This window comes from Phragmites australis, chromosome 1 (genome assembly GCF_958298935.1).
Source record: "Phragmites australis chromosome 1, lpPhrAust1.1, whole genome shotgun sequence".
NCBI classification, from domain to species: domain Eukaryota; kingdom Viridiplantae; phylum Streptophyta; class Magnoliopsida; order Poales; family Poaceae; genus Phragmites; species Phragmites australis.
In genome coordinates this window covers 40559466-40582817 of record NC_084921.1, presented here as the reverse complement: position 1 = coordinate 40582817, position 23352 = coordinate 40559466, and the positions used below count along the sequence as shown (strand labels likewise).

The window sequence follows — 23352 nt, the reverse complement described above, 5'->3', positions numbered from 1 at the left end:
ACGACCGATTTCTGACGCTTTCTCCCGCGAGAATATTGATTAGGATCGGTAGAAGCTAATAATAGGGAAAATAATCCTACGAGTATGACCTACAACAAAAGTTATCATAAATCTTATGATGAAACTAGTGGAAATCATAGATAAGAAAACTATGAAGAAAATAAATTACCATGTGTCACACTATAAAATATATTAATGCCACAAATACATAAGACTAGTTCTCATAAGATTATTTTCCTAATAAATGGTAGAGCCAACAACTTATACTAACAGACCTGCCATACTTATAAAAAGAACTTATTATTAATTTCATGCACCGACCATTTTACTGGAAACCTTAGTTTTACATTACAGGGTCGGTGTAGCGAGCTAGAAAAACAAAAACTGCAAGATGATGAGCTGCATGCACTAGTACATGAATCGATATCGATATCGATTTGATTCGATTGCCAGCCAGCTTTGGGGCCGGCCGTTCCAAAGGTTCCACGACAGCCGGATGCTTTTCTTGATAGGGCATTCGATAAGACCAATAACTTTAATTCGATTAGAATCATATTCCACAGCAGTGCTACAAGCACATTAGGTCTTTTTTTTTCCTACTTCTGATTTTGCTTTTACTACCGGTAGAAGTCAAAAGTCAAAACAAACAGGATTCTGATTTCTGAGTAAAATAAACTAAAGCTGAGAAGCTCGCTGAGATACACTTTTCTGAGAAACTATGTGCTGAGAAACCGAAAATTTATTGTAGAAGCCAACAACTTATTTCGAAAAATAACTTTTCAGACAAACTAAAAACACAACTTTTCAAAAAAGTTCAAAAGCAGAAATTCAAACAAAACAGATGAGTGAAAAAGATCTTAGCGTAATCTGCTCTTTCGTCTCCTCGCCATGATTCAGATCTTGACATGAATTCATGTCTCGCTAGCTAGGTCTATGACCAGTGGTCCTAAGGATAATATACTCCTTTATTTATGCCAAAATCTTGGTGGAAAAAGGCAGAGAAAATGACAAGAGGGATATTTGTTTGTTTATGAGGAAGAAGTGAAAGAAGACAACACGATGCAGCAGGTTGTTTTACGTTGCACCAGTGTAAATTTGCGCTATTCAGTTTTTGGGAGAGTAAAAGCGAGGACGTTTGCGCTTTGCGTGACTTCCACTCCACAAATAAAAATGAACCTGAATAGACTAAAACGTCGCAGGCCCTCTGGAGCAGTGAATATATACATATATGTTGAACAGAGGAGTAACTGGTACATAGGTGAAACCAACGAAACGTAGCCGTCGTTAACCTCTCGCGAGAGCTTTCAGAGGCGACTTCCAGCGACTCGGACGATCCGATTATCCGAAGGCGATCCGGTCGGCCCCCTCGCCTTCGACGTCATTCCGGCGTCGGAGTTGAGGGAGACACAGTTCAGGTGGTTAGGATAGTATGTATCGAGTATGTGTAGAGTAGTCAGGTTGCTATGGTGGATTTGGTGGTGTCGTTTAGGCAACTAACTGTGCTTTTGTTTCTTAGTGTCGACTCTGGTGACTTTGATTATATCGTCGAGTTCTCCGAAGTTACGTGCGTGTACGAGAGTTGTATTGTGTGTTTTGTATATGAATGGAGGGATGTTTTTTTTCATCCTTTTGCGAGTTCTGTTTCTGGGTTGTTAATGACGGCCATGGAGGATGTTGTTATGTGTTTATTGACGTCGGTTTTAGCATTGAGATTGTAGCTCGAGATGTTAATTCTCTTCTTGTTCGACGAGGTAATGGTCGATGGCTATTTTGTGAAGTTTGTTCAGCGTTATCAAAGCTGATCTCATATGGATTGTCTCTTGTGATGAAAAAAAATTTACGGCCTCGTCTTTAGAGAGAACGGCTTTGGACTCTATCCTTAGTGTGTTGTTCTGTCAATCGCGGACTAGGAGATACAAGGTTCGGCTGGTTCGTATGGAAGTGAAGCAGAACTCCTGGCTATGTAATCGGGGTTTGTATTTTCCATGTTATATCAATGAAATACCTTCCCGGTTTTTTTAAAAAACTGGTACATAGGTGACGCACACATACAGTTTTAAGCCTAGGCAAATCTCGAAATGTTGTTGACGAACAAGGGTAACAGTTATTTTTTCCTGAACACTATTTTGGAATTTTGGATAGATCACGTTCTACAGCTGACCAAGTGGTGTACAGCAAACTAGTCTACTCTTAACTTTTTTTAATGCAAATATTAAGAAATCAAGTTAAAATATGCCTTGATTTATTTATAATAATTAATTGATAATATTGTAGTGTTGCTTTGATGAGTTTTGGGTTGCATAAGCATGTCTATATGTTGCAAATATAATTATGTCTGACCAAAGATGAAAAGAAAATGAAGTTTCTGTTTTTGTCTCTCAGTCAAAGAAATTGTACTCACCGGGTGCTCAGAGGTAGTGCACATTAGAGCTTTTTCTATACAAAAGCAAAACTTGGACTATGCATCGGATAGTTCGGTGTTCGGGGATGTGAACACCAGAGCACTTTCCAGATATGTATGTTTTTGGCGCCAGGTGGAGTTCGATCCATCGGACGGTTCGGCAATGGAGCTCAGTACACACCGGATAACTTTCCAGAGAAGTCTTTTTTTGGTGATAGAGAGAAGATGTACTCATCGGATAATCCAACGATGAGCGGAGTGAACACCAAAGGGTACACCGAACCATTTATCAGAGAGGTTGCAAATATAGGGTCTAATGCAGATGTACTCATTGGATAATTCGGTGATAGGCTTGATACACACCGGAGGGTTTTTTCCCAAAAGTTTTTAGCAAATAAATCAGTGTACACACCGGATGATCCAGTGTTCAGAGACGGGTACACACCGAAACATCCGGTGTTCATAATTTTTCATGGATTTGTCCTTCGAACTGGATTTTGATGCTGTGCTAATTAGAGATGTTTTTGAAGGTTTGAAGAAACATGTTTGCTTGTCTAATGTTGTGCAGGTAATGGATACAACTTGACGGTCGACGATGGGATTATCAGGGCCAAGCGGTGTGTAGTGAAAATGATCCTATTAGGCTATGATTGTGATTTTGATGATTAATGACAATATAGTCATTGGGACTAACACGTTTGTCAAGAATATATGTTAGTAGGTCTCATGGATGCAACACACGAAGAAGCCACCGAAGCTGGGACAAAGTTTAGTTGAATTGAAAAAGTTCCACGAGAAATAACTACACCGGATGGTCCGGTGCTCTAGATATTTGCACTCACCGAAGCATCTCTGTCAAAGGAGGACAGAGGCATGAAAGCCTCACCGAATAGTCCGGTGATGAAGCAAGGCAATACTGGATAATACATCGAACAATGAACAGTGCAAAGATGAAAAAGAAGCAGAAGATCTCACCGGATAGTCCGGTGATTGATTTGAACACACCGGAGCATTGTTGACAAAGAGGAGAATGCAGTGACCTCACCGGAAGGTCCGGTGCTCTGAAGATGTGTACACCAGAGCATATTTTCCAAAGAGGGTTGCATTGCTCGTTAGGTTAAGGATAACGCATGAGATGGTCCGGTGATTAAGTGATGTGCACCGAAGAATACACCAGAGCAATTTACATAGAGAAGATGTTGGCTCGGATGGCTAAGGTATACTCATCGAAAAGTCTGGTGATGAAGATGGAGTATACACCGTCATATCCGGTGTTCACAGAGGCTTGAGTGGAGTTCCAACGGTTAATTTGTGAGAATATACTCACCGGATGATCCGGTGTTGGTACTATTGTTCTCACCGGATCATCCGGTGTTAACAGCTTTTTAAAGGCGTTGGGTTAATAGCTAGTGCGCGAGTTTGAGGCTATAAATATCCCTCCACTCAGTTATTTGAGTATGCTGGAGTCCAGAGAAGTTCATATACACCTGAGAAGACATCCAAGCTAACAAAATGCTTAAAGTGATCATCCAAGGTAATTAAGCACAAGATTAGTGAGTGATTAGTGCTTATAGCTCTAGAAAGTGAGTTGCTAGGTGATTGCTACCTAAAGAGTGGATCAAGGAGTGATCCAACAGTGTACCTCTTGGTACATTGGTACCTTGGAGTCTTGGTGACTCGCTGGTAAGCTTGTTGACCCTCCAACTTAGTGTGGAGCGGGGGCAAGGTGATTATACGGTGACGCGGAGACCCTTACCTTTGTGGCTCAAGCTCCGAAGTGATCACGGTGGCGAGAAACCGGAAGAGAGGCTAGTGGTGAGACCTTCCCTTAGTGGCTTGGTGGCTCATTCGGGTCAATGCCTTGTCTTTGTAACTTGATGGCTCAAAGACCATGACCGGGTGCCGACCAGGAGCATATCATTTATGGAGCTTCAAAGTGGACTAGGGGTGGTATGCATGCCATTGATACCACAGGAAAAAAATCCTTATATTGAGTTTGCTCTCTTTACCTTATTTACGTTTCCGCATTTACTTACTTGCAATTTACCTTCTTAGATAGGTTGTAAGAGTTTTGATTGGTAGAGTAGATACACTAGATAAACCTAGAGCACATTTAGACAGAAATTGATATAAGTTTATCTTGTGTTATTTTTGAAACCGAAATTGACATAATTCACCCCCTCCTTTTTTAGGACGTCACTGATCCATTCACGGGGAGTTTGGTGCCAGATGATCAAGGCGGTCAGGTGAAGTCAAGAATGATTCTAGCTGTATACATGAAGGTCAAGCAAAGCATGTAAGGAAGGATGAAGACGATGTGGTGATAAAGTCAAGCGAATGTGATGTCTGTGCAAGCGACAAGGTGACATGAGAGAGTAAGAGCAGGAGAGACTTACCGGCGGTCAAGATCGCAAGATGGAGTACATGTGTCAATATCAGGATGTTTGTTTAGGGTTAAAGCAAGCAGCAGTGAGTCACACTTTGAGAAGCGTGCAGGACGGCTTCGCGGTTTGGTCTCAAAACCATGGAGGGCTGGAGTGCATGTGGTATCATCGTGAAGCAAGTGTCGAGGCGAAGTCGTGAAGGTGTCACGGTCGTTCGATGGATGGAGCAAAAAATAGACCAAAATACTCCGGTGGTAGATAGAAGTCCATTATAAATGAGGGGTATTTTGGGAACAATAAAACTTAGGGGCTAAGACACCTCTCTAGGTCTATAAATAGAGGGGTAGAGCTGTAGAGGAGCATTGAGCCAGCTATTTAAGAGCCTAGTGATAGATTTTGGAGGAGATGAGAGAATAAGTTTAGCGTTTGTAATAGGTTAGAGTTTTTGTGAGAGGAATTTTTTTTTAATAATCTGTTTAAAATAGGATTGATCTTTGTGCTTAATGAAATTGATTTTCTCATATGAGCTCGTGTTCATTTACTTCTAATCTCCATTTTTTAGTTCCCTTACTTCTCTTGCAAGTTTTTCTTTTTCGGTTATGATTTTCGTTTTCCTTTTTGAGCTGCAGTTTTTGTTGCTAGAGGCATAAAATACACGTAAAATAATATAAATTTAGGCATCACATTTCCTTATATCTAACTCATCAGCTTGAAGAGTTTCTTCACCTGATGATTATTTTCCTGAGTTTCTTATAAAGATTACGAGTTTTTTATGACTAGAGTCATGATATGATCTTAAATGTAACCTATATCCATATCTCATCCATATAGTTACATGTTATCGATTTTTTTCTTTGTTTCTATCTATTTGCTTTTACTTAAATTTTTTAGATGGGTTGGGTAAAAAAAAAATTGATTCGAAAGAATTTAATAAGACATCAATTCATCTCTCCTCCTTGTTGCTATTCTGGGTCAACTCTAATTCTTGCACAAGCACAGATAATAAAAAATTTGAGAGGAGCACTTCATTTTTTGCATGCACAGTTTTTCTTTCCGAAAGTAAAAAAAAAAAAAAAACACGCACAAATTTAAGCAGATTCCCCGGGCACAGTAGCATTCATGGCTTATATACAGCTACCGAAAAGTCGGCCATCGCCGACAACAAACTTGTTCCCTTTGAAGAGGTGGGCATCTAACCAAAAGATATACAGGCAGGTTCGTCTAGGCCTAGGCTCTGCTGATAATAATTTCGCCGTATCTTGCCCTACATGGTGTCCATTTCAACTATTGGAGGTCCAAAAAGAGCACGGCATGTAGGGGCCAAACAACTGTTCGTGCACATGAGAGGGTGACCCTGCGAGCATCCATCAAACAGTAAATGGTTGTACTAGCCTGCACACGGGCACATCAACATACGCCATTACACCGAGCTCGTCGAAGTGGAAGTGGACGAAGAGAAGTGCATGCATGGGGGAGTCCGGGAGGCAAAATAAAGCTACTGTAGAAGGGATGGTGGACGATTGGTCCCAAGGTTAACTGTACGTGTGGGCTGCTTTTCACACCCCCAGAGTTAACTCTCGGTTGCAGAGCGGATCCAGATAAAAATTAAGCGAAGGCATTTACAATTTCATGAAAAAGATCTAAGTCCACTTCATGAAACAGATTGCTTGTACCCTCGCCGGGCATCTCCTCGGTCCACCTCTACTCGGTCGCGAACGAGAGAGAGGAGAGGAGAGAGTGACTGAGCCCTGCTTTTTAAATATGGAAAAGGTGTTTACAGAAACCTATATTTCGTGTAAACACGAAACAGTACCTGTCCAATTATGTTTCCATTCACCTTTAATTTGCAGATAGAAAGCATAATTGCTCGTAAATGCTTTGGGAACAGGATACCTCTGACTTCACTTTACCGGACGGACATGATTGGATGCTACAGTGGTGCCACCGTACTCTGTGATCGGTAGCATTGCTACTGTAGTTAACGTTACAGTACACTTGCCAAGGTATCTGATATCAGGCTAGTGTTTATCATTTTATGAATTAATATTCACCTCTGACTTTACTCGAGTGAAGTCGGAGGATTTTGATCCTATGCATTGATTGGAGCAAAGAGAAAAACCGAGCTTTCACACCTTGTTTGTTTCCGTTGCAAGAAGTATCTAAGCAACTCACGATCTGGAAGTTGTCAGTAAGAAAACATTTTGCTGTTTCTCCTAGAAAACCATGCCGAACAGGTCTCAACGCCCCGCTGTCATTTCTTATTGCACACATTCTCAACGTTGTGCAATGTTGGACTTGAGATGGACGGACAAGCTCGACCGCATAGCTGGATGCATGGTATGCATGGGAAGATTCAGCAACATGCACCCAAGTCCCAAGCAGTACCCAACACACATGTGCGTTCGCAAGAACTGGCTGTATCTTTTGTTTGCTTTGGCTAGAGGAGACATGAAGGACAACCAGAGCTGGCGTCTGGCGTCTGCTGTTATTTGTTGTCAACAGCTGTTGAGCCTAGCTCCCCCACAAGGCAGAGACGAGACAACCTACGCCAGAGGCTTGGGCAGCCACCGGTGGTGCAGTGCTAGTGACGATGCTTCGTTGCAAAGTGCGAACGCTTCCCGTGATCGCAACAAGAACACTCGCAACGCGTCGAAAATAGCATTTGCGCGTTAGCTACAGCTGCAGCTGCTGTCGGAACCGGTTGATGAAGTCGTCCACCCTCGTGTCCACGCTCACCGCCGCGGCGTCCTCCTCCTCTCTCACTACGATACCAAGGCTCGCGCTGCCGGCGCCGGGGCCCACGGCGCACGCCGCACCTGCGCCTGCACCGGGGCGCACTCCAGCTTCGTCGCCTCCGAGGTTGACTTCTTCACCGCCCTGACCACGGTCGCCTCCTCCTTATTATTCTTGCGAACCGGCGGCGGCCTCGCAGCTGGCTCTGACCGGCTCCTGGTGTACTGAGCCTGTTGCGTGCTGCTCTCGTGGCTGGCGCCGTCTGTCGCCGCGGAGAAGTGATGGTTGTACTCGGGCGGGAAGTCGCCGGAGCGGAAGCGACAGAGGCCGAGGGAGCGCAGGTGGCGGCGACGGAGGAGCGTACTATGCCTGGTCGCGGCAATGCTGCTGGTGTTGGTAGTGGTCTCCGTCGCGGTGGTGGTGGTGGCGGTGGGAGCGGGAGGTGAGCGCGATGGTGCCGATGACCACGTTGAGCAGGAGGAAGAGCGTCGCCGGGGAGAAGTGGCCGCGGACCAGCGACCACGCGTTAGACGACACTATGAACGCGTCCGCGCCGTCCATTGATGAAACAAACGAGATGGAGTGTGTGCTCCGGCCGGTAGCCGACCACACCGTCATCGGTGTTAAATTTTTTTACGAATTGGACATTCTAAATTCATTTCAAATTTTGAATTATATTTTACGTGTCTAAATTTTTTTATATCATAAATTATATTTCACATGTTAAATTTTTTAGCATCAGTTTAATCGTGACACTTGTTGTATTAGTTAACACCGTGCACCGTGCCCGTGCGTTGGGGATCCCAAAGCCCATGAGCCCGAATCAATGCGACCACGGGATCGCTGCGCATTGCATGCGTTGGCGGCAGTGTTTCATCATGAGAAAATACTGAGTTTTTTTTTTTTATATATATTTTTATTAAAAATTTAAATAAATAGATTCCCTGCAGGAGAATTTGCAAAACTAGCGCCTCCGTCCTCTCAGGGGGCGGTAGGCCTAGCGGGTACGGCCTGCCCGCCCGACTGGAGCCCTTACCGCTACCTGAGGGGGCGGGTAGAAGTCCTTACCGCCCTCTCAGGGGACGGTAAGGGGCCTCCCCGCCCGCCGCGCCGCGGTGCCCGCCCGGCCGCCCTCTCCTATAAAAAGGCCGAAAAATGGCCAAAAATTCATTAAGATCTGAAAAAAGAATAAGTTAAGAAGAGAGAGGAGAAGAGAGGAGAGGAGAGGGGATGAAGAGAGGTTGGCGAAGCCCTGCTGCATTTGGACCGCAGATTTGAAGAAAAATTTCAGGTAAGTCTTTTTTTCCTTTTTATTATTGTTAATTAGTGCAGTAGTATATGACATATGTTTTAGATATTTATGACCTAGGGTTTAGAAAATTATCAAATTTATTTAGAAAATGGTACGATAGCAGTGCAATGTAGAATATTATTTTTAGTATATTATTTTTACTATAGTGAGGTTGTACCTGTGGACGTAGGAGGTAACAGTAGATGATAATTTATGAACCTAGAATAGCATTTAGAAATTATTTTATCCGATAATTAGAAATATAGTTTGTTGTCTTAACATGGGTTATGTTTGCGGGTGTTTCCAGGGATGGCAGATAAAATAATTTTTCAGATATATTATGGTGAGGGTGAAATTAGGTACGTTCCTAACGGTGTAAATCTGTTTGGATTTCGTCATGTCATGAAGGGGCTTAGTAAAGCTAATGAGAGGACTATTGTGGGTGTGTGCAAATGGCTCATGCGGTTTTTCCAACTGGATCCACAGCAACATGAGCTGAAGTTGAAAGCTGTCCTGAGCCGTGCTAGTCATGGATACTTTGGTGAGCTTGTTCCCATCGAAGCCACATCAACTTGGAGGCAGTATGTAGATATATGTTGTGAACGTGGCCTGCCGCTTGTTCTGTTAGCTGAGGCGTACCTGAAAGATCAAAATGAGGTGAACTCTGCGGAAGCAGTAGCAGGACCAAGTGAGACAGCGAAAGATGAATTAGAGGCGGCTAATGTAGGGTCTAGGGAGGAAGTTGGTGATGTTCCAGAGCTGCAACCGATAGGTGTAGCTGATGAAGGGGAGCACATCCCTAGCATCATTGAAGATATGGATTTTGAGGATGAAGAGTTGGAGGAAGGCCTGGCCGATGGGGATTCGTCTGATGAGGAGGGTAATGCTCCGGTTCCTGCAGAGTGGCGGGATCATGAATTTTCGAAGTTGGTGGTTAGCGAGGCTGACCGGACACCGTGGCAGTACCATGAGAACGAGGTGTCACAGGGTGCTATGTACCCTACAAAAGAGGCAGTTATTGATGCAGTGAAATTCTAGTCGTTGTCTCTTCGTAGGTAATTCAAGGTTGTTAAATCAAGTAAAAGGGAGTACGATGTGAAGTGCTTGGTACCTCAGTGCCCTTGGCGGGTGCACGCATTCAGAGGGAAATGGGTAGACTACTGGCAATGCTCAATAGTTAAGGAACATAATTGTCATATTGAGGAAATAGAGTTCGCCCACAGGAACATGTCTTCTGCTTTCATTGCAAATGTTATGTACGAAGAGATTGCGGACAACCTAAGGTATGAGCCACGATCAATAATCCGTGCTATTGAGCAAAGGTTTCAGTACACAATAAACTATGCGAAGGTATGGAGGGCGAAACAAAAGGCTATTGAGATGAGGTTCAGTACATATGAAGATTCATATCACAATCTACCTCGTCAATTAGCCATAATTTGTGCAAGAAATCCAGGCAGCTACTATAATATCAAGCATTACCCCTCTACTGATGTGGAGTACAGTGGAAAAAGAGTGTTGCAGCGTGCTTTCTTTACATTCGCTGCAACTATCAAGACATTTAGATATTGCCGACCCATCATATGCCTAGATGGAACATTCCTGACTGGGAAGTACAAAGGGCAGATTTTGTCTGCAATTGGGGTCGACGGTAACAACCAAGTTCTGCCACTAGGATTTGCTTTCGTGGAGAGTGAGAACGGGGACAGCTGGTATTGGTTCCTAGAGTGGGTTAAACATGCAATTATTCTTGACCGACAAGATGTGTGTCTCATTCATGATAGACATGCAGGATTGTTGCAGGCTTTGCTGGATATGCAACATGGTAGCGTGCGACGGGGTGTAGCAGCACAGTGGCCCGATCTCAAAAGCAGGTGGTGCATACGCCATATGGGTGCGAACTTCTACAGATAGTTTAAAAACAAAGACTTAATGAAGCTCTTCAAGAAGTTGTGCAGTCAAAACCAGCAACGTAAGTTCAATGCATTATGGGCAAGACTTGATGAACTAACTCTAAAACAAACTGCGGAGGCTGCACCTAACGGTGATGAACCAATAGCTCTCGATCCTCTTCCAACCGATACTCCACATATTGTAAGGAGATCAGGCTCATCTATTAGGAGCTTCTCACAGTGGATACACAATGAGCCAAATGAAAAATGGGCTCCGTTGTACGATAGTTGTGGTGCAAGGTATGGAGTAATGACTACAAATCTTGCAGAGGTTTATAACTGGGTCATGCGAGGAATGAGGTTCCTATCACTAGTTGGAATTGTAGAAGGTATTTTGCATGGGACCTGTAAGTATTTTATTGATCGGTATGCAGCTGCTAAGGTTGTAATTGAGGACAATCGTATGCTTTACGGACGGATGCTATGTGAGTATATGGAGAAGGCTAATAAGAAGGCCCACATGCATCGTGCAAATCAAGAGGGCACTGCAGAGCACAGGTTCAGTGTCCTGTGTCGGGATAAGGGTCGGAGGGGGGTAGACGTGAGCGGCATGTTCAAGAGTGTGTGCTAAGGAGTGGGACATGCATCTGTAGCTGTCAGAAGCCACAATTACTCCACAAACCTTGTACACACGTCATAGCTGCGTGTGCGGAGCACCATATGCTTCCCAGCCAATATGTGTCAAAGTATTTTATGAAAGATCAAATACTAAACACCTGGAAACAAGAGCTGTATGGTTACGACATTGTTGATACTTTTACAAGTAATTCAGGGCCTGCAAGAATATATGTGCCTGATTTGAAAAAGATGAAGAACGCACCGAGCCGAAGACAAACTCGTCGGATTCGCAACGATATGGATGAATCCGAGGCTGGCCCTAGGATGAAGCGATGCAGTCAGTGCAATGAAGTAGGTCACACGTACAAATATTGTCCCAAAAATGTATCCGGTGATGCACATATTGTCTAGGTGAGTTTTATGTGCGTTGTGCTCGTTTTGTACCATTTTAATATTCGTTAATGTTGCATATAGTGATATAGTTAATTTGCATTCAAAGTATATTGTTACTGTATTTATTTAACAATGTATTATTGTACATATCTTTCAAATGCAGATATGGCTGACCCTGCGACCCCGAGCTTTTAGACCTTGCCGTGGATAAGAAGCATCGCAGCTTCTTATCCGCCGAGCACCAGATGGAGCTAGGAGTGTTTCGACCACGGGGCCCTGGAGAGCTGCTGACGATAGACGAGCGATGGAAGCACAGGTACTGTGAAAATTTGATATGAAATATGGCATATCACTGATGTTGTTCCATATTATTGATATACTGCAACACTTATAGGTTGGCAGCGGCCGAACTCCTACCGCTTTGCCGGTTGGTCGAGGCCCGATCGACAGAGAACCCCGAGGTTGCGGCCCGTCGTTTCTACTTTGATCGGTCGCTGATAGCAGCACCGATCTACCGATGGAGGCCGGAGACACATACGTTCCATCTCCCGTGCGGCGAGATGACCCCGATCCTGCAGGACGTAGCCTACCTCTTGGGCCTTCCTTGAGCGGGAGCTGCGGTTTGGGTCATCGATATGCAAGCTGACTGGATCAACGACATGCATCAGCGCTTTGGCCCGGTGGAGCGAAAGGCGGACGCACCCCCCTACGTGCCTGAGTTCTTGTCCGATGCGCGAGGGCCAATGAAGAAGTGGCCTTCTTCTGCTGCACCGTCGTACCACGCAGGTACAATTATACAATTTTTACTACTACTTCCAATACCATATTGTTCGTATCTAACGTGATTATTTGTTCGTAGGCCCCTCCAGCCAGTACACATGAACGCCTGCGGAGCCTTCACAGTCCTCCTACCCTAATTAGGAGGATGAGGCTGGCCCCGACGCCGCATACGACCTCGTCCGTGACTTCTTCGGGGGCACACCTGACTATGACGTCCTCCAGCGGTCCCAGGTTTCCAGTGCTCCCCTTCGGACACAGCCCACACATGACGAGGCCTCGACACCGGTGGTCCATACTAGGCCTATCAGACACGTTGGTCCACCCGACCCCCTCACCTACTCCAGGGGTCACGTGAGAGTTAACCAGCGGTATCGGGACCACGATGGGGCGCACGGGCGACGGCAACGAGGGAGGTAGCAGTAGCATTTTACATTTTATGTAACTTACATATGCACATTCGCTTTGTGATGTACTCCTATGTATTCAGACATGTTTACTTTGTATGGTCGACTTAGTATGTCGTAAATGCATTTCGTATTCAGACACGTTCAATGAAGAAGTGACCACACCACTAAACTTTAACCATGACTTGACAACACATGTCTCCTGGCGCAGGCTTTAAACAAGACGTGACAACACTACCTAGCTTTTTCCAAACAATAAATGACAACACGGGTACCAATAAATATGGAATCTCTGACCATGAGCAATGACACAACTTTCCCATTCTTCAAGATGGAATCTGATGCTTCTGCCACCAGCTACGCCCCTGCCCTCACTCCTTTCTTCACGAGCGAATCCAATGCTCATACCTCCCCCAACTATAAATAGTTGAACCTCCTTACGTTGAAACATCGCTCATTTCTCATATCTCTCAAGTGCAAGCTCTTCCTCAGCTCCATCAAGCCCACTAAAGAAACATTGGGGGACTACCATACCTGAAGGTCTCGAACCACCAATGTGCTTCTGTGGTGACCTTTGTAAGCTCCGCGAGTCGCAGGACATCTCATACACCTATGGGCTGCGCTTCTTCATGTGTGCCAACTACGAGTATGACAAGCCTCGACATGCAACAACTGGTTATCGACCGGTACGGTAACAGATATCCACCTCATCTCTTCCGATTCCGCACCCTCTTTTACTAACCGCTCATCTTGTTCCATTTGTTCAGTCCCCTCCACCGCTCTGTGATTTTATTCAGTGGCTCGACAATGAGCAAAATGACTCACAGAAGCAGTGGGTCGACATGAACATGAGGTGAAGAAGGGAAGCGTACGCACATTGGGAGTACGAGCAACAGCAAGAGGAACTTCGCCTCAAGCGGGAGGAAGAAGAGCGCATGAGGAAGGCGGCGCACGACCGTACCGTGGCTCAGGCTCGGGAGGCTGAGAGGGAAAGGGAGCGGGAAAGAGCCCGTCATGCTAAGGCGGTAGGTCCCGATGCCCTCCGAAAGGGAAAGTATCCTAGATGCAATCAGTAGAGAGTACCTAATGTAACCCGATATACTTTCCCTCCCTAAAGCATGTTATGATTAGGATCGGCGCACTAATAAGTAGGTCTTAGTGCGAACCGTACATGTCACCTTTGTTTCGTCATCGTGTCGTCGCGGTTACAGTATATTGTAATGTTTTCACCCTATGTTTAATACTATGTTTGTCCTCGTTCGCACCCCATACCCACGTAAAATGCTGCGACTGCTAATTACTGATTTTTTATTCTCTGACTATTACATAACCTACTCCAAATTTAAATTCTTAATTTACTTACACCCCTTCCTTTTTATTTCTTCAATTACATAAAAAATTACATTTTTAGAGGAAAAAAACCCTAACCGTCCCCTCAGAGGGCGGCAAGGGGGCTAACTGCCCTCTCAGAGCCTAACCGCCCCCTGAGAGGGCGGTTAGGACCTCTAACCGCCCTCTCAGAGGGCTGCGGCCCCCTGAGAGGGTTGCAGGTGTCTAATTTTGCAAATTTTCCTGCAGGGAATCCAATGTATAGCTATTTTAGTGGAGCGATGCTGTTTTTTTTTTCCCTTTTTCACGCTTCTTATTGTTTGGATGTCTGAAATAAATTTAGGGGAGGAGTTAGGGTTCGAAGTTTTAAGGTCATCCAAACGTCAATAAATTTCACGCTTCTTATTATTTGTAAAATGCCTTACAAATAGCATCTGTCCTTTTTTTTTTTTGCGAACAGTATAGTTGTTGGTTGAACTCGTTCCAACTTTCAAACTGAAATTTCCCTTTTTTATGGCGAGGACTGTAGCACTCGATTGTGTTAATTAAACAGAAATGGTTCTAGAACTGAACAAGCGTATGAGCACTCTTTCTTCTGCTAGCAAGTGAAGGGTTGGGTACTGCTCTACTGGAGACATGGAAGGTATTTCGCTTCGCCGGTTTGGCCCAGTAACTGGTGTACGCTGGGGGAGCAACTGAGCGAACTATAGCCTGACGAGTAAGCAAACCACGCGTAGTGTCAGCGTGCCATGATACGTCGCGTGTGCGAGATCCGCACTAGAGAAGGTCAACCTGACAAATCCCGGGAAGATACGTGCTCCCATCAGCATGTGCACATGTCCATCTTCTAAAGATGGACACTTGGACAGGTTTGTTCATCTTCCCTTTTTTTTCTTTTCGTTTTTTCCCGGCCATGCCATCTTTCTTAAGCAATAAGCATCACAAGAGGAGCCAACGAGGGAAGTCGTGTGAAGGTACTAATGAATCAAATTCCATGAGCTTAAATCAATGCAAGCACAGGATCTCTGCGCGTTGCATGCATAACTACCGGTAATGTCCGTCAGTACTAATTTAGTGGAGCGATATTTGTGAATCGAACTTGCTTCGACATCTCTGTCCAAACTGAAAAAATCATGAACAGGAATGCAGAATAGATGAACTGCTAGAGTACTGTGTTCAAACAAACAGAAAGATGATCCCCTGGAAGCTGGAATTGAACAAGCGTATCATTACTTTTCTCCTGCTAGCAAGTGCAGCATCACGGTATCGTCATTTTGACCATCAAGCTTACTGAGCCGGATGAGTGGGCAAGCCACGGGGAGTAAACCGTCTCCATCTGGTGCTGTTAGTCCACCTGGCGTGCCAGTGTATGCCTTGATTCACGTCGCGTGCTGCCACCTGTTATTGCGTCTGTTATGGTGCCGAGAGCACAGCAGGTCAACATGACCCACCAACGGATTCCCATCTGACTTTAGAGGTGCTACAGTAATTCGCGAGTGTATTATTTTTAAAGTCAAAGGTGCTACAGTAATTCACAGTTCACGTATTCATGTTCGCCGGATCACGAATGGATGATCGAGATGATGCGAGTCCTGAGTTCCTGACCCAGCCTACCAGCACTAAATTAACGGCAATAACGGTTCCCGGCCACACATGAGCTCCCAATGTCCCATCAGCATATGCACATGTCAGTCTCTCCAAGAACCTGTTTTAAGATCTGTCCAAACTGAAACCTTTTTAATGACGAACAACTGTGTTCGAAATAGACAGAACGATGACCCTGGAATGATGATGTTCATCAACGCCATACCTTCGTTTTTAAAGCATCACGAGAGAAGCCAAGCCATGATTAAGTGCTAATCCAATTCTAAGGGCGTGTAAAATAATATGACGTTAATCATCTAGAAAAGAAGCCATCTAAAATTTTATCTAACGTGAAAAAAAAAAATAAGATAAAGAAAGATATCGTCTATTATTTGTGATCTCAACTTGTCTGTCATTTAACAACTATATATTATTTAGATTATGTACAACCAACCCACATAATAACTTATCTATTATATTATCTATATGTGATATGTAATCGTATTACAGACAATAGCCGTCTGTACCATTGCGGATATAATAGACAAGCCACTATATAGGTTGATTATAATTAATCTAAGTGACACCTAATTGTTAAATAATATGTTAAAAATTAAGATCATAAATAATAGACAACATCTATATATAAAAAATATTATCTATAAAAATAATTATCTAATATTTTAGATAGCTTGTTAATTAATAGACACTATCTTTTCTGTTATCTTTATCTTTCCTCCACGTTAGATAAAATACTAGCTGTCGTATTTTCTAGACGGCTTGAGACCACTCATTGTACACGCCTAACAGAGCATATGCATCAGTAACCTTTTCTCCCCCTTGGCTTCTCACAAGCACACCTGAATGTGCATGCTCTAAAGATTGAACATGCGCGCATACAATCCCTGCAAAAGGGACAAACACATTTCAAATGCACGCAGACAAGAGTAGGCCTTCATCGGATGGAACGATATGCCAACGGATGTAACTAGTAGCCCACATTCAAGAACACGATGTTTTCGTTTCAAACAATTATTTTTTTCGTTTAAAAAAACACGATGTGGGCCAGCCCTATGTGAAGATCATCACATGGAGCCATCAAAAGTTCAAAACAAGCCCATTGCAGACAATCTCATTAGGTCCAAAAGAATTTTCTAGAATAAATCTTAGCAATATCCCAATATCCCAATTGTGTTTAACTTGTGACTACAGAGGCATCCAGCTCTGCTACGTTTGCGAACATAGAAATTTCAGTCATACAACAAGTAAAATACAAGCTGTAGTCACAAGCCCCTAAAGGGTACAGGTCTAGGAGCATCAGAGGACAGAACCAATGTCAACAGGTGCCATACTTATGGCCAGGAAACTAGGATACCTACTCAGAGTTTTCACAGGATTGAATTTCACAGATGATCACATGATTCAATTCCTCGGAGTGCAGCTGGCCAAGTGAGACTTGAAATTCTCCAACTCTGCAAGAACTTCCTCTTCTGGGCGGTAGATCAAATCGCTCATGCGCCATATCTGTACAGACAAAACAATCGTAAGAAGAGACCAGATAGAATACACAACAAGGGAAACATAGACTAGGTTTAGTAGCTCCAGCTAACTCCGATAATACAGTTCAATTGTCTTATAATTCACACTATATTTGCACAATTGCAAGAAAGAGATGTACCTGCAATGTTCCACCTCCACCAGTGCTCTCACCATCATCAGAGACACTCACAATCGTCCAAGGATCAGATGAATTCCAGTGGAAGTCAACAATCTTATCCCTGCCAAGGTGTCCAGTGTGAAAAACATGGTAGAAATATAACCATTTGAAGGAAGAGAAAAGATTAGTTTCATATCAAGACAACATACCTATGACCAGCATGTTGAAAGAAAAGCCCAGCTGGTGCATTAGTTTTCTTCTTTCCAACCTGTTATCACAAAAACTTTTAGTAGTCAGGTCAGAAAAGTACAAAAGAAAACCAACTGCCGACTGAACCCACATTGCCAATTGTTGCTCTGGGTTATCTCAGAACAGACAATAGTTCAGTAAGTGTATATAAGAAGATACCTTCTCATGATCCCACACATTTAAGAAACCATCTTCCGCAGAGCTTCCAAAAACAGATGCTTTGTCAGGTGACCACTGGAATGCATAAGGTTTCAATTACGATAAAAAAAAAACATTCAGAAATATCATAGCAAGTAACCCTATTTATGTAAAGAGAACAAAATAACAAACATATTATCTTGACATGCCTGAACACAAAGAACAGCAGCTTTATGACCCTCAAATTTGTGAATTGGAGAACCAGCTCCTCCAGAACCCAGATTTCGCCGATCCCACATACGGACAGAATTATCAGCAGACCTGAAATATCAACTGAAACTACATTACTCAAATGTGTAAATAACCAATAAAGGAATATGGAAATTTTCAGGTTATGCAGAACTAAGCCTTCATGTCATCATACCCAGTTAAGATGTAGTTAACATCAAGGGGATTCCAATCAACACAATGAACATCTCCACTGTGCGCTTTCTCAACCTGGAAATCGAGAATAAAGAGGTTTTACATAATATATTGACTTGAGTCCCTCCATATGTTGAGAAGGAAAAAGGTACGCCATATTAAAAATCATGCACCAGACTCTCTGGAACAGAATAAATAAATTAACTCAACAAAAAAATAAGCGATGATATTACGAAAGAAGAGGTAATGCATTCAAACTTCTGCCAAAAACATAGTTAATCAATTCAAGATAGAGAAGAATGTCACCTTAACAGCAGGAACAGTACCAGTCCGAGCATCCCAGAGGATAAGACAAGCATCATCACCCACACTACAGAACTCCTGTGCACTTCATCCAAAAAAGAAAAAGGCATGAAGAATATGACATGTAAAAATATATGTTCAAAGGGAAGACAGCTACTACCTACTATTAATTTATTATTAGGAATTGCAACTCTAAGCAAATATAAAATGTTTTGACCATGGAGATCTCAAAGCCTGGATGATGCAATACATGTGCTAGTGGTCTGCATCCATCCATTGCCTTGAAGTTAACCAGAAAAACAGAGTAGGGTATTTACCTAGAAGGGCAGAACTGAACATCTTCAACAGTGCTGTCATGTCCATGGAATACACCTCGAGGATCAACTTTAGGAGTATCCTTCTCATTCGCAGTTTTACCAGACTGCTTGCTGCCTGATGCTCCAGGGGAAGACTCAACTTTTGAGGAATCCCCAAGGGCAGATATGTGGTCTTGGATGCTCCACAGGACAACAGATTTGTCCTTTCCTATTTAAAATTTACATTTGAACCAAAACCCTAGTTATCGCAGTATGATATTCCAACAATTTTTATTTAAAAAAGTTTGCATCCCTAGGGTTTGTTAAACTTGAAAACAGAGCTTATAAGTCCAAATACTTTTTTTAAATGATCCAAGGTAGGTCAAAATCCAACTTAACTAGCAACATAGCACACTATCACATTGGCTGATACGGTGATTAGGTTATATTTTAATTTTGTTTCCCTGTGTCTTAAAGTTGCTGTAACATCTCTCTGCCAGCTAAGTCAGGACTGGACTTGTCCACACAAATGCACAAGTTTCCATGAAATCTAAAGTTCCGTTCTCAACTACAGAGACCAATTAAACACAATTGTGCATTCTCTCAAAACAAGTGACCACAAATGTGCAAGTTCAGGAAAATTCAGCATGTTAAAAGATAAATAATTTAAGCGTCAACTGTGACGGTGCCTATAATTTAATAAACGAAGATAACTGATACAAACAAGCATATGTGCGTGCGTGCAGCATGGCACAAAACTTGAATATTAAATAAGAGCACACAATTCAACTAGGGTACACGTCCAAGGGGAAAGGACACTTCTCAATGCAACAAGGGAACATTTTAACTCAATAAAAATTCCTTGGAGATGGCTTGGCGCTTGAGATTTTTTAAAAAAAAGTGGACAAACAGTTGAACCCTACAAAGGGGGGGGGGGAGGGGCAAGAAGATACAAGCACATAACGAGATGAAAAATTCCTAACCTCCAGATAGTACATATGGTTCTGCTGGACACATGGCAAGCGCAAATTCAGCATTTTCCTGATGTCCCCTTAATATCTGACAAACAGTTTAGGCTAGTAAGATATAAGCCCGAAAAGAGCACAGCTGGCAGATTGAACTAAATAAGGAAATCATACCAAATCAGGGCGAGATTCAGTTGCTCCAAGGACAGCATGTCTGTTTGGCTGGGCCTCAACATCCCAAATAAGTACCTGAATGTCAGTGAAAAAAAGGTTTACACTCACAAATCCATCACCTACTCACTGGAATGATTAGTATGATATTGTTTCCTTCACAAGAAATAAGCAGCAGCATAAAAGGTTGGACATACATCTGGACTGTCGGTGTGAGTAGCTATGATCTTACTGTTTTGCGGAAGCTCCCTGATTCTGTTAACCTGTTGCATGATAATAAAACAAACAATACATCGACCATCCAGTTCAACAAATCAATCAAAGCATATTAACCACTACACTCCAGATAGGAAAGGAAGCTGAACAATAAGATTGCAGCATCGATTCCAAAAAACAAGAATATGGTCTACACGGGACCATAGAAAATTTTCAAATTGAAATATATGGCATACATTTTGTAAGCTAAAGAGAAATCATCAAGTTCCACAACATACGGTGAGCAACATGTAGAAAAAAGAGAAAATACAAAATAGTTCCAACTCAAACAAAAAAATGAAATAGTTCAACTCAAACAAAAAATGAAATAGTTCTTACCTCGCCCGGATGAACTATAGTCTTATACTTCTTCACGAAAGGTGACCGTGCTTCCTCATTAAACTGCAACAAATAGGTCGATAACTTGTCAGGCCCATTGTCAACCGGTACAAAGACAGAACCAGAAATTCCTAGGTTCTGCCAAGGTCTCAATGTAACACTAAGAGTATACAAGAGACATCACAGTTACACTACCATAGACAGGAATTCTGTATATAAATACAGACAAAATAAATAATACAGAACGGATATGTTCATGTATGCTCTAACCACAGGGCACAAGTCATGAAAATTTGCATGATCCTTTGCGGACAGGTATAGTAGTATAGCAGCAGGCTAGGCATAAGTTAAAGTGATCCTTTGCGGACAGGTATAGTAGTATAGCAGCATGCTAGGCATAAGTTAAAGTTTCTGATTATATTGAGATGAGAAGAAAGGGACATCAAAGATCAAATAAATGCGGCAAGAAAGTAACTAAGGGGCGATTAATAGCCAGGACAGATATAAGTACACACAGCTAAAAACTAATGAACAAAACTGTAATCAATGCAACAAACAATAACTACCTGCGAGATATGTTCTGCAGCTGCAACCCTTGGTTTGACAACTTCACAATTTGCGATAACCAGAGTATTAGGCACACTCCCATCCGTCTGAAACCATAGCAAGATAAGCAAATTCTACAGTTAGCTCCAGAAAAGAAGGCATGCATACTCATTAGCCAACAAAACCTCAGCATCAGCAGCATATGCGTTTTCAAACTTCACAATTAGCTTGAGCTTCATAACATCTCTAAAGCGCTAAAAGAATATCTGCTTGCAGATGCACTTGCCTGCTCGGATAGGTAAAGGCGCTGCCGATTCTTGTAGGTAGCTTTCTCAAACTGCGGGCCCCACCTGTTCCAGACCAACCAAAGATCAGCATGGTAGCATAGTCACATGAAGGACAAAAGAGCAGGAAAAAAAAAATCCAAGCATATTAATTATAAACTGACTGTAGTTAATCTGCAACATTTATCTTTAGCTTCAAAATATCTGGCGAGGTAACAGAATGGAGCACAACTCTGACGCACATAATGCATATCACCACCATCATGTTCCCGCTCTAATCGATAATTAAGTAATCATATAAAAAAGACAAAAATGGACGAGCACCAGCCCACTAGAAACCAACCTTAGGGCATGTTGGAAAAGGGGGTGTTGCTCTGGGAATTTTTAGGATTTAGTTCAAATTTGAACTAAAATTGGATCCCCGATCCCTCAGTCCGAACAACTCCTTAGATCACTACAGCAAGAATTGCATTAACGTACAAGCTCGGAACCCCTGACTCGAACAGTCACACTCCGCCAAAACCCCCCACTCATAAACCCTAGCATAGCAAAACGCTAACCCAGCGCCCAGCCCCACAATTCACCCTACCCCACGCCATCCCACCAAGACACCAGCCACACGACAGATCTGGAGCCACCGCAAGCACAGCCACGGACCAAAACCCTAGATACGGACGCCAGACGCCCTACCCTCCAAAACCCTAACTCGGCAGGAATTTTCACGAAAACGACGGCTACAGGCACGAAACGACCGAAACGGAGAGCTGGAAGGAGAGGGAGTGTGGTGGGCAGGGGAGGTTACCGGCAGGAGAGGGACGGCCAGACGAGGTTGTGGTTGGCGAACCAGTCGTAGAGGACGGGGATAAGCGACTTCCACTGCGCGTAGCGCTCGTCCACCGCCGCCCTCGACCCGCGACTCTCCTTCATCTCCGACGCCGGCGACTGCTCCGCGCGCTCTCACGCTCGCTGCCACTGCCACTGGTGCCTGTGCTTGCGGTGGCTCCAGACTCACTCCCCAGCTCGGAGGAGACAGAATTGCCAGGCTCCCGCGGCAGTGGAGAGGATCCAATGCGGGCGGGGTGGAGGCGGAAGCGGAGACGGGATGGGATGCGTGGGTTGGGCCTGATTGTGTTTGGGCCGATGGTTACAGGGAATAGAGTGGACTTAAGTTGGGCTGGACTCTGAACCTGCTGATAGGCGCCTCAGGAGAAGTTTTCTTTTTTGATGAGGAAATTTAATTATGTGTCCCAAAGTTAATCAATATTTGATAATATATTTGAAGTTCATCATTATTTGATTATATATCTCATATGAACTAGTTTGCAATAAAACTTATGATTAGGTAAGAGAGGTTGATCAACTTTGGGATATATAATCAATTTTCCCTTTTGATGGGGCTTGTGAAGAAGTTGGTTTTCATCTTTTTGTTCTTTTTCTTTCCCTCTTCTCGCAAAAACAAAATTTTCTTTTCCTCATTTTTTTAATTTTAGGAAACGCCCTCTTGCTACAATGAAAATGTATTGTTTACGAGGGGTAGTATGTTGTAACAATTAAGATTTTGGTGTGTTTTTCGAGTTGCTGTTGATTATTTGTGTGTTCTCATTTAAAACCTGAGTGTCTTATCTATCCTTTAGACTTCTGTATTCTTTCTGCCATGTGAATAGATACAGATTGATGATACAGACGAAATTCTGCCGGCCTTAACCTGTCAAAGGAGCACTGCACGTCTGCATCGCCGAGACTTGATCAGTGGTTGTGCTTTACTATTTAACAGGAGTTTCTCGTGTTTCCTAGCGTGCAGTCAAATCAAAATTCGAGTAATATAACTGTGTAAGTTAGGTTAGTACGTAAGTATAAAGTCAACAAATACAGTTAGGGACAACTGAAAATTCAGTGGACGAGCTGGGTCGGCATATG

General features: G+C 43.2%; 1 protein-coding gene across 1 annotated transcript; it reads right to left on the bottom strand.

Moving 5' to 3' along the window:
* Positions 1–16944: 16944 nt before the first annotated feature.
* On the bottom strand, positions 16945–22510 carry LOC133919106 (WD-40 repeat-containing protein MSI4-like). Its single transcript, XM_062363372.1, has 15 exons — positions 22238–22510; positions 21438–21501; positions 21172–21258; positions 20606–20668; positions 20209–20274; positions 20015–20089; positions 19859–19934; positions 18897–19104; positions 18583–18664; positions 18278–18351; positions 18063–18174; positions 17875–17949; positions 17676–17734; positions 17488–17587; positions 16945–17333 (listed from the first exon to the last, which is right to left on the bottom strand). Exons 1-15 carry the CDS (start codon positions 22360–22362, stop codon positions 17232–17234), a joined length of 1368 nt encoding a protein of 455 aa, XP_062219356.1. The 5' UTR covers positions 22363–22510; the 3' UTR covers positions 16945–17231.
* Between the last annotated feature and the right edge of the window lie 842 nt (positions 22511–23352).